Source organism: Solanum verrucosum, unplaced genomic scaffold (assembly GCF_900185275.1).
Source record: "Solanum verrucosum unplaced genomic scaffold, falcon-dt-bn FXZP01000298.1, whole genome shotgun sequence".
Classification (NCBI taxonomy): Eukaryota; Viridiplantae; Streptophyta; class Magnoliopsida; order Solanales; family Solanaceae; genus Solanum; species Solanum verrucosum.
Window position 1 is genome coordinate 793,584 of NW_026020113.1, and position 12,281 is coordinate 805,864.

General features: G+C 30.4%; 2 protein-coding genes across 2 annotated transcripts; one reads left to right on the plus strand and one right to left on the minus strand.

The window, feature by feature from the left end:
- Nucleotides 1–1,362: 1,362 nt before the first annotated feature.
- On the plus strand, nucleotides 1,363–1,838 carry LOC125825664 (ethylene-responsive transcription factor ERF098-like). Its single transcript, XM_049504990.1, has one exon. It carries the CDS (start codon nucleotides 1,365–1,367, stop codon nucleotides 1,836–1,838), a length of 474 nt encoding a protein of 157 aa, XP_049360947.1. The 5' UTR covers nucleotides 1,363–1,364.
- Nucleotides 1,839–6,312: 4,474 nt separating this feature from the next.
- Nucleotides 6,313–6,791, minus strand: LOC125825662 (ethylene-responsive transcription factor ERF096-like). The gene has a single exon (XM_049504987.1). The coding sequence runs from the start codon at nucleotides 6,789–6,791 to the stop codon at nucleotides 6,354–6,356; it is 438 nt and encodes a 145-aa protein (XP_049360944.1). The 3' UTR covers nucleotides 6,313–6,353.
- Between the last annotated feature and the right edge of the window lie 5,490 nt (nucleotides 6,792–12,281).

The window sequence follows — 12,281 nt, forward strand, 5'->3', positions numbered from 1 at the left end:
TTTATTGAATAATGATTGTTTGATTTTTTTTATAACTGAAAATGTTCTTTGCGTCTAATATATACAAAGATTGATCTCATTTGTATAATGACATTTCAAATTCAATTATTTCAACTATGTTAAATAATTTTTTCAAAGGAGTATATGTTTTTTTTGTCCAATTTATTGGAATTAAAATTGATACTTATTAAACGGATTTTTTACACATCTAAGGTAAATCTTCCCATATATAGTAAATTAGATCTTGTAAGATTTAGTTTTTTTTTTTTAAAAAAAAGATCTTGTAAGATTTAGGAATCTTATTTAAGTCCATGTAATTAAATTACTGATCTCCTATAATTTTTAATAATATAATCAAGGAAACTCGAGTTTGACACCAAACAAAGATAATTTAATCTTAATTCAAAAATTAAAGTAAAAATACACATTAATCAAATATGTTTTATTTTTTTTATTTTTTTTTAAATCGATATTTCTGAATTTCTGATACCAGAATTAGTTTCCAAATCCAATATATTTCGAATAAAATAATTCCAGTCAAAAACACTATAAGGATATAAAGTGTTAGCAGTAAAAAGCAGTTTATAAATATCTCTTGAATATTACATATTAGAATCCGCTCGAACTACTGAATTTCATCATAATTTTGAAGAAACTTATCTTACTCCTATTCTAATTATCTGTCTTTGCTTTTTTAGTTTTTTCAAAGAAATTATATCTATTTTTATGTTTGGTAAATTTTTAATCCAAATATTCTTATTAATTTTAGACATAATGATACTCCCTTATGCAGTGGCGGAGAGCTGGAATAAGAATTATTACTAACAGAGTTCAAAATTTGAAGAAGTAGACACATCAACTAGTCAAAGAAAATTCGACATCAAATATATATACATATGAAAAAATTATATCAATCATGTATAAATAATAAAATTCTCTATCGAAAGGAGTTCGAATAAACCCCAGCCCTTATGGGCAGTGGTTGACAAGAAAATATTTATATACATATATTATCTGTTAATTCCTCTTGACTTTTTTCTTTAATGTTTAGTACTTCTTTATATTTTGCTATTAAAAAAATCCGATTTTGCTAGTGCTTATAAGAAAAACATGACATATTAAATATTATTGTACAAGATTTAACTTTCTTTTTTTTTTTTTTAAATTTTATATTTGATTAAACTAAAACATATAAAATGAAATCGCGATAGAGTACTTCCATATATAGAACTTGGAATATAATAATGTACTGCTACAATTCATTTGTTATGTGTCACTATCTCATAGACCTCTATATAAATATATAGATATCCTTATGTTATCAAATAAGAAAAAAATAACTATAACATACATAATATTATAACATGGAGGGAAATTCATCTAGAGGAAAAAAAACCATGCAAGAGAAAGATGAAGTGAAATACCGCGGCGTTCGTAGGCGGCCGTGGGGGAAATTCGCGGCGGAGATACGTGATCCAACCACCAGGCCTGGTTCCCGACAGTGGCTCGGGACGTTTGATACTGCTGAAGAGGCTGCTAGGGCTTATGATAAGGCAGCATTTAATCTAAGAGGACATCTTGCTACTCTAAATTTTCCTAATGAGTATTATAATCAACTTTCTTGTCCTCCTTTATATTATGGTAATAATAACTCAATTATTTGTTCATCAACAAATAATGTTACTTCAAATAATATTCCAAGAGGAAAAGGAATTATTAGTTCATCATCAACAACAAATTATAAAGGTAGGGAAATTATTGAACTTGAGTGTCTTGATAATAGTGTTCTTGAAGAACTCCTTGGTGTTGAAGATCCAAAAATTACAAAAAGAAAATAAGGTTAAGTATTGTAAACTTTATTAGTGATATCCTTCTTTGGTATTAATTAGAAGGAGATTTTAAAAAAAATAATCTTGAGTTTCATGTAATGTATTGTTTAGATTAAGCTTATTAATCATCATCAATATGCAAAACTTTGTTTTTATTAATTAATCTCCTCTTGGAAAAGCTAATGAATAAGCTATATAGATTTAAGGGTGATCAAGTGATGAATACGTACCTAACAACAATATGGGTCGTGTGGTGCAGTGGTGGGACTGTTCCACTCTGAATCAGAGGTCTTGGATTTGAGTTCTGAGTTTGGAGAAAATCATGTTGGGAGCGCCATCTTCAGAATGGATCTTGCTCAGTTTTAATTGAAGCTCCGAAGCGGAAAACTATATTGTATATATAAGATGCATTTTTTTTTAATGTACTGTTAAATCTTGAGCACCATCAATAAAATTTCTAGTTATATATGGCTATCGAGAATTTGAGATGATTTATTTTCTTATTGTGATTTCTATACATTTCTTGATATTTGATAAGAATTGTTGTTATGGTATCGTTGTTGAGAAGGTGAAATGCTGAAATAGTAAGTTTGATTATATCGTCTATGGTTTACTTTAGACATATTGAAGGAATAAACAATCTTTAATTTATTCCTCGAATAAGTCAAGAAAGAAATAGGATAAGATAAAGATGGTATAACAGATAATTACTGGAAAAATTAATTTAAAAATAGAGTGGAAAATTTATAATAATGAGATACATTTGTCAATTCATTTACCATAAACAGGTGAGTATTTTTCTCCCCTCACCCAAAAAAATGTTGATTATACCAAACAAAAGTTGTTTCAAACACACCAATTTGAAGGGAGCCTAGGTAGAAATCAAATTTTAAATATATCCCAATTGATTTAATTTTATATACGATAAGAGACCTTTGGTTCGAATCTAGCTAAAATGGCATAGTTGTGCCGGAAAAAGAATAAAGAGAGCATTTAACTATTACATGTACACTCTATTAATTTGGTTAATTAGGAAGATAACTTAATTGATAGAGCTTCACCTCTTTGAAATTGAATCATTGCGATTAAGGGTTGGATATTTAATTGCCAAAGCAAAAAGAATATTATTTTATATCTGAACCGGTGACTCACTTTTTTTAAGTAATAGAAAGAAGACAAAAATCTGCAACTAAAAACAATTTTATCAAGAACATATAGGATGAGCATTTGGTCAAATTTAAGGGGGGAAATGTCTGAAATATATTTGAACTTTCATCAAAATTGTTATAATAATTTCAAACTTTGGGCAGGACATATAACTCCTTGCACTATTTAATACTGTATTTTAAAGACATATAAGTGTCCAGCTGGACAAGTTACTATTTATAATGATGCAATATGTATGATGTCCACGTGGACACCTATATATCTTTAAAATACACTATTAAATAGTGCAGAGGTAATAGGTCATGCCCAAAGATTGGAATTGTTACAACAATTTCGGTCAAAGTTCAGATATATTTCAAACCATTTTATCCAAATTTAATATACATCATACATGTCCAATTTTAAATGCATTTCTTGAGCAAAATAATGAAAATCAAACTGTTCCTTTTTCTAGTGAAATCACTGTGTTTTTAAGAGTGAATCACTTTATAATTATTCCCCTTTGACTCATTCAAATAAAGAATAAATAGAAAAAAGAATAAAGTTCAAAATGAACACATGATAATAAGGAGATGCCATTTCTTAGTAAAAAGGGATTAGAAAATGTTCAAGATTAAAAGTAAGCAACTTGGGTATAGTTTTTCGGTACGATGGAAAATATTTAATTTCCAGAAAACTTAAAAACGAAGAAAATAACTTTTCTAGTAAAAGTTAGAAAAACAAGTTTCACAAGCGACATATTCTACATTGATTATATCTTTCCTGCCTCCATTCCCTTTCACCGGACGCTCATATCTCCATCCACAGACCCCACCTTCTCAAATATTTCTCTATAGGTTATAAACAAATGTCGTTAATTCGTTATAATAATATTTTTTACTTAAATATCGAATATCTGATATGATGATGATAACATTCTAAATTTCGAATATATGATTTTCTTTAATAAATTCTGAATCTTCTTTTAAGATTACGTGCATGAAGAACATCTATGGTGACACCATGATAAGGTACCTATGCCAAAAATGAATTTCGAATGTTATCTAAGTACGACTAATTAATTAATTAAGGAACGATACAACGCTACCTTTAATATTTATCAATTTAGTTTGTGGTTTACTTCCCTAAATAAACATTGTGATTAGCCTTTTATATATATTTTTTCTATTTTTGGTAATTTAAGATGTGTGTTCATGACGCATAAGAAATTACTCGAAAAATATTAATTTTTAAAAAGATAACCCTTTATACTTATTTATAAAAAAATATTGATAAAATTGAATACTCAGCAGGTATATATATACATTTTATACCTTCAGGATAAGCTTTTACTTTTTATATATAGGCATCGAAAATTCTTTGCCCATGGTTTGTTTCGTAACAAGGAAAATGATTTTCATAGAAAAATATTTTTCTAAGAAATATTTTCTTGAAATATAAATGGCTTTCTTAATTGACTTTTAGTGTTTGGTTAGTAAGTAACAGAAAATCACTTATTTTTCGACCCTGACTCGGATCGACCCAAAACACGATATTGACCCATAATTGGGACTTGACTCCCGACACGAACACAAAACACAATTCCTGATTCTGATTTAAGACCTAACTCTCGATCCTAATCTGAGACTAATTGAGATTTGACCTTGATCTGGGACCCAAATCTTGATTTTGATCCCAATTCGGCACCTGACTTCCAACCTCAATTCAGGACTTGACTCCTAACCCTAACTGGGGACCCAAAAACCAACCCTGATTCGGGACCCCACTCCTAACCACAATCCAAAAGTCAGGATTATGAGTATCGTTTCCTAGGTGGAGGTTGTATCCCTGATCTCGAATTAGGTGGTTAGGTTGAAAGAGATTTAAAATTATTTTTTTCTAATTTTATGCCGGAAGTTATTATCATTAAATTTGAGAAAATAAAATCCATTTGAAAAACATTTCTCAAAACATTTAACTAAGCCATGACAACATCGGAAAATATTTTCCTTCATATAAAACACAAAAAATGATAATTGATCATAATTAATCAACTCAAACTTAAATGAATTATAATTTCATAGACTAATTGTCACCTCTACATCAAAGTGCACTAAAAATGTATCAGAGAAATTGATTAAGAATTACATATATATGATCAAGTGAAAACAAGATCATCAGAAAGCAAAGTTTGTTTATAAGAGGCACAAATAATTTCTTATCGATTAAATAATAATCAAATCGTTAAAGAACAAAAAATCAATTAACCAAAAATTAATAACGAATATTCTATTGATTTTGTTATTGATTTAATATATCTATAAATCATAAACTGACAAATCAAACCAATAATACACATAACAGAACTTACATATAATGACGATAAGACTTTATAGTCTAATAGTATCGATAGGTATGAGTTCAATTCTCGCGGTCTCTTCAGTACTGGTTCCCAATGTAAATGAAAAAAAAATAAACATAGACCTATATAGAGGCCTATTAATGATCCCTTAATATTAGTAGAAATTGTGTCCAAATATATGCAGCATGAATGTGACAGATATAAAAAAAATTGGACATGGTGTCATGGACTCAATTTTATTAGGTGTCAGCACTTAATAGTCAACCTAATGAAAAAATAATCAAGGGCCACAAACTTTTTATCAACTTGCATTTCTTTTTGTCAGTGGTATACCTGACAAAAAATATATGAAAAAGCATAGAGCTAAAAATTTGTTGAGAGAAATGACAATTAATATTTATGATCACAAAGACTTTAATTTTTCTTTTGTTGACCTTTCAACATTTGCATTTAGCAAATATAGTAGTACATTGAGTTACAAGAATTGTAGCAACAAATTGGTTTCCCACCCGGTGTCCGGAGCCCATATTGGAGTTTCGACTAAGTTCGGATCACGCTCTGCAAGGCCCATTCGAGGTGGCGCTCCCAACAGAATTTTCTCCATACCCAGGGCTCGAACCCGAGACCTCTGGTTAAGGGTGAAAGACTCCCACCAATGTATCACAACCCATGTTGATTGTAGCAACAAATTGATTGCTACATTCAAACACAAAAAAAATTCATAGTGAAATTAAAATAGAGTATATGATAAATAGACCTAGAACATTATTTAAATTAGTGGACGTACGGAGCTATAGGGGCGGAAGGGGATTCAGACCAAGTACATTATTCAAATTAGTGGATGGAGCTAGAGGGACAGAAGGGGTTTAGACGAACCCCTTTTTCATAAAAACATAATCATAATGCATATATAAGATGAAAATATTTCATTTTCTTTAACGTATATATATATGATAGATGATGAGCTTTCTTAGTGAAAAGCTTCTTGCATGCCTCCGCCACATTTGAAATGATCTTTATTTCCTCTTGTTTGGCTCTTCATCACAATCAAGAAGTTCCTCCAACAACTTATCATCCAAGTATTCAAATTCAAGAACTTGCCTTGACGACGACGACGATGATGAAGCCATTGATGATGAAGAATAAGAACCAGCACTATAAAAATGTGAAGAGCTATTAGGTAAATTATACTCCTCAGGAAAATTAAGTATAGCCAAATGTCCCCTCATTGAATAAGCCGCCCTATCATAAGCTCTTGCTGCTTCTTCCGCAGTATTGAATGTCCCTAGCCATACACGTGCCCCTTGTCGCGCTGAGTCACGTATCTCTGCTGCAAATTTCCCCCACGGGCGCCTCCGTACGCCTCGGTATTTGATCTCTCCACCACCACCACCACCACCATTCGTTCTTCTTCCATTGCTAGGATCTTGTTCCATGTTTAATTTTATTTTCATGTCTTATTAATGGACTATATATATATATATAAGGTGGCAAGTGATTTGGCGCTTATAATAAAAGGGTACAAAATTTCGGTCTTTGGTTTTAAAAAATGGACGGTGGAGAATAAGACACGTGGAATATCCTAGGGTCCAAAAATGTTCCCACGTGGTGAAAAAGAAACTTCTTTATATTTTTAGACCAAAGTTTTGATGCAGTGTATCTGGAATGGTCAAATGATGGCTATTTGAAAAATAATTCAAGTCTTCTTTTTTCTTTTCATCAGCTTTTAATTTCTGCATGCATGTGTATTGACCTCCTTTTGGTATAATATATGTTTCAAGTGATAAAAAGTTGTTGGATTTTAAATAAACGAAAGAGTTAATTATTATGAAAAAATATTGGTCAAACTTTATTATGAGGTAATTTTTTTAAGGTAATTAAGTGATTTTTTCTACTTTGATAAAAAGTGAAGAATTAAGTGACTAGCTATTTCATGATTAGGAAGTGTTTAAGTACAATAAAGTGATTGAGAAACGTGATATGTGTCATTACGCATAAATAGTTAGCATGACACGTGTCGCATGCATGAAAGTAGATTTGTATGTTGACACGTGTCACACTTATATTGCGTTTGCATTATGCTTATGTGATCATTCTCCATATATAAATAGTTCATTATATTATGGCTTCATTTCGCATCAAGAGAATAGTATCTTAGTTAAATACATCTATTTTATCGGTAATTGAAGTATAAAATAGTCTTAAAAAACAGGCCATCTCCCAACTGCAATTCACAGTTATTCCCATAAAAAAACATGAGAAAGAGCTCAATACAAAAGGAAAAATAAAATTATATTAAAGTTAAATTGCCTCCGCTGAAAATAATTCAAAAGCGCTATACAGTCAGGTATGTTTCTTGATTAAAGTAATATTAATTATATGATGTTTTGCAAAAATTATGTCGAGTTTTCAATTAGATTGTTTAAATTTCACCAAATAAAATCGAGAAAATCACAACACCTTTTCTATTTTAGATGAAATTAATAACACATAAAATTTGAAAAAGAAAAGAAAAACTAAAATGATTTTAAGTATGTGGGTTTATAGTGTCCATTGAGTTGATGTGAGGTCACTTGCTTGTGCACTTGGCTCTACGTATAACGAAATAATAAAAACTAGTCTAGTCTTTTCCCATACAGTAAAATTATTTTGTAGGGTATACATTCATTAAATTATTAATAATGCAAAATATTAATTATGAGGTAGAATTTTTAATTTCTACTTGTGGAGTGTTGGATTTTAAATTTTAAGACATGAGAATATTTAAAATAAAAATTTAAATTACATATAAATATTTTAATGTGCTCATTTTCATCATATTGATATGATCTGAAGAATTGTAATCTATCATATATTTTTGCACAATTTTGGATCAATTAATTTAATTTAATGTAGCTCTAAATATTAATAAGATTGAATATCAGAAAAAGAACTTAAAAAAATACATATTTTTGGGCACCATTTAATATTTAGAAAAGGTCCCTAAGGGATCAAATATTTAGATTATATTCTCTTCTCTTTTTTTTTTTGGGTTAAGAATTAACATTAGAAAACATATCTTAGAAAGATTATATTAGAGATTAGTGGAGTATATAGGGTGATTTAATTAAACGTACTAATTATTCCTACAATTTATTTTTGCTCTTTACATTGAATTGATCATCTAATCTAATCTTATAATATTCTTAGCTAATCTTGTTTCATTGTATAAACATTATGTGCTTTTTTGGGGTCAACCTGCCCATCAATAACATTTTGGGGTTATATTGAAAAAGGTAAGTAAACGTGTTATAAGAATAGTTTGGGGTCAACCTGCCCATCAATAATATTTTGCGGTTATATTGAAAAAAGTTAATTATAAATTAAATTAACGTGTTATAACATTATTTTGGGGTCATTCTGTGTCACGACCCAGACCGTCGTGATTGACATCCACACTAATTCTCCGGTGGGAGAACCACTACTACAACCCAAACCAAGCAACTAAACCAAAAACTAAACATTTAAGTTACGGAAGCAAGTTAAATAGCTAAAGATTGAAGTTCCCATAAACTTCCAAAAGATCTAATAACTAAACAATGCGGAAAATACACCTAGAACCTGAAATTCAATGTACCAAAATATCTAAAGTTCAACAAGTCTAAACAAGAAGGGATACAACCCCCAAACTAATGAACTAATAACTAACTAGAAAGTCTAAGTCCGAAATGTGGACATGGACAGAAAGAGAACTCATGGCAGCCCGGAAGAACTGGTTCACCCTTGAATTCGAACGACGATCAGTGATCTTCTAAGCGAGGTCTGTCAATAGCCACTTGAAGATGCCCTGTACTCAACAAAGAAAAAGCAAGTGCAGTATCAGTACACAACCACAATGTACTGGTAAGATCACACGGCTATCCCAATAAGTGCAACATACATAAGCCATTACAACAATATAATCACATGCATATATCGAACATATACAATATCATCATCATTTACGAACAACGAACAATTTCACATTTCTCAAGATACACAATTATATCAAATCATTAGTCCTCTCATAGAACCCAAACCCAAACTGTTAGCATAACGAAACGTGGTACCCGATCCAATGATTATGTCGGAACGTGACAATCAATTTCATAATTATGCCGGAACGTGGCAACCGATCCAACTTAGTGTGTTGGAACGCAACACCCGATCCATTCAACAAGCCACAATCACAATCACAAAGTTCATTCTCATAATCATACAATCAAGTCATGATTCATGACATTCATCATTCATATATCCCCATTTACAACTAATGTGATCAATAATGCAACATTCATATACATACATGTATTATAATGAAGCAAGAACAAACATACATCACACAAAATGAAATCGCAATCATCACCTACCTCGAAACAAGCTTGAAACCCTAGAAACTTGGTTCTTCCCTTTCCGGATTTGTTCCGCTTGTTCTTGGTCTACAAACAATCAATATAATATGGGAATCAATAAACAATAACTAATTACTCTGATTACTAACAATTCTAACAACCCTAGATCATACCCATGATCCCACTACCAAAATCAGGGATTTTTCCACCATAATTCTCAGATCAAAACTCTCCTTCATCGATATTTACCCATTAGATTATGTTTTATGGATAGAAAAATGGATTCGGGGAGTTAAAACCTTACCTTTAGCCTTAAAGATGGTGGAAAATTGTCAAGTATCGCCTGGGGTTCGTCTCCTTACTCTCAAAGTTGAAAAGTGCAGAATAAAGATGTTTTGGGGTTTATTTCAGACTTAGGTCGCTTTGGGCCCGTCATAGCAGTCCCCACCCCACTACAGCGCCCCCCCCCTAGCGACAGAAACCACCGCCAAAGCGTCTTGCATGAAAGAGTGAGCAATTTTAATAATTCCAATAACCCCATTTCACAACACGCCTTCAACCAACGACACTCAGAAACTACCCGTTCATGCTAAGATCAATTTCAAAAGTTCTACTCACCTGAATTCAATTTCGTAAAGTCATACGGATTCCTTAACAACTTATATATCTACTCATGTGATCAAATTCATAATTAGACCACCCAATTATTATCAGAATTCCCTAGACTTTAATGACTCCGATTTCACCCAAATCTGGACTAGGTTGGGAACCAAATTACTGCGAAAAAGTTTTTCGACCCAAAATTTTCCCCGTTGACTTTTCTATAACGACGGAACCCGATCGTTACATCCTACCGATCAATAATATTTTCATATAATTCATTCTAGAAAGAGATCAATCAAGCTTGCGAGTAATTTTAATTTTTCTCTTACAAAAGATTACATGATCCAAATTCTCAACCTATTCAAGGTGTATTCGATACGAAGGAATAATGGGTTGGGGTTGAGCAATTTGGGGTATATTTTGTATGGGTTATTTTAAGAGTTTTCCTTACGTAACTATACGTGTGATAAAGAAATCAACAAAAATGATCGTATTTATATGTAATGATATTATATAAATAATGTATAACGATGTATATATGATGTAATATTATGTATTAGAGATGTATATACATCAATATACATTGTTTGTATAATATATATACATTACGATAGTTCATCTCCTTGTTGAGTTGATTTTCTTTTCAATCCCAACCAACACAAATTTCCTTCAAGCAATCTCAAATTTTCTATATTTTGATATATTATTCACTCAAAACGATTCACATTTATTGCAGGTAGAAAAAATTTCTTTAGCAATTGTTGAATTCAACAAATTTTAGCAATTAAGCAAAACACAAGTGAATATATTTTAGTGTAAATTTAATAAATAACATATTTAAGAATGATATTACTAGTTATAACATGACTTTCTCATTTTCAATATATAACATTAGATTTCTAACAAATAATAAATTAATAAATTAAATAAAAAACGGAAAATAGATTAAAATAATTTTTAATCAACTAATTAATAAAATATAATTATAGTATTCTATAACTGATAGTATATCAATACCATGATTTTTAGTCCAATTTTGAGGTCACTTTTTGTTTAGTTTAGCAACGATGGAGATTTGATTTGCCCGATGGGTAACTTACAAAAAATTCACTAGTTTAGATACAAGCTAGTTTGTTATGTAATGAATTTTATCAGATCTTGGTGCATTTAGATACATGTTTCTTAGATTATATGGGGTCAAAATTAGGTGTAATTTGTTTTAGATACATTGTATCCAAATGTATTCGCATATATTTGAGATAGATAAAATTCCCTCCCTTTCATCTTATTCGTCACTCTCTTATCTTGCATGTGTATCTGGTATCTCAGATACATGTGAATTACATTAGATACATATATTTGATGCGATACGAATATATTTGAGATACATAGACAAACCTCACTCCCCTCCCTCCTTATTAGTGTATCTGATAGCAAAAGACATGTATCTAACTTGAAATTTGATATGAAATTATTAACGAATGAGATAAAATGTAATTATTTAAACTATAGAAATAAATATGTATTTAGATAGTTCTCCAAAAACATAATCAGTAATAATAGAAGTAGATAGGTATTTCATTTTACCTTTTTTCTCAACATACTATAAAGTTTTATAATTTAAACTTTATAGACACAATCTAATGCAATTTCAGTCTCATATATAACTGCTACACTTTAAAAAATGTGGATTCACTATAGTTAGAAATTTCCACAAAATCACCTCAAATCAAAATTTGATCAAAATTTGTTGAAATAGCCATTGTGAGAGGCACGGTAAAAAATTGATGTCATGAAATAGTTATTGTGAAACATTAACACAATGAAAACTTATAAGCTACGATATGTGGACTAATTTGGTTCCTTACATGTCATGTCTAATGAAATAAATAAGACATTTAATATGTATGTACAGTTGAATTACCGTTATGAGAGCTCATGATGTATTGAGTGGTTAGATGACTGTGTATC

Coding starts and splice junctions, on each gene's coding strand:
- LOC125825664 (XM_049504990.1), top strand. CDS start 1,365: ATGGAGGGAAATTCATCTAGAGGAAAAAAAACCATGCAAGAGAAAGAT.
- LOC125825662 (XM_049504987.1), bottom strand. CDS start 6,791: ATGAAAATAAAATTAAACATGGAACAAGATCCTAGCAATGGAAGAAGA.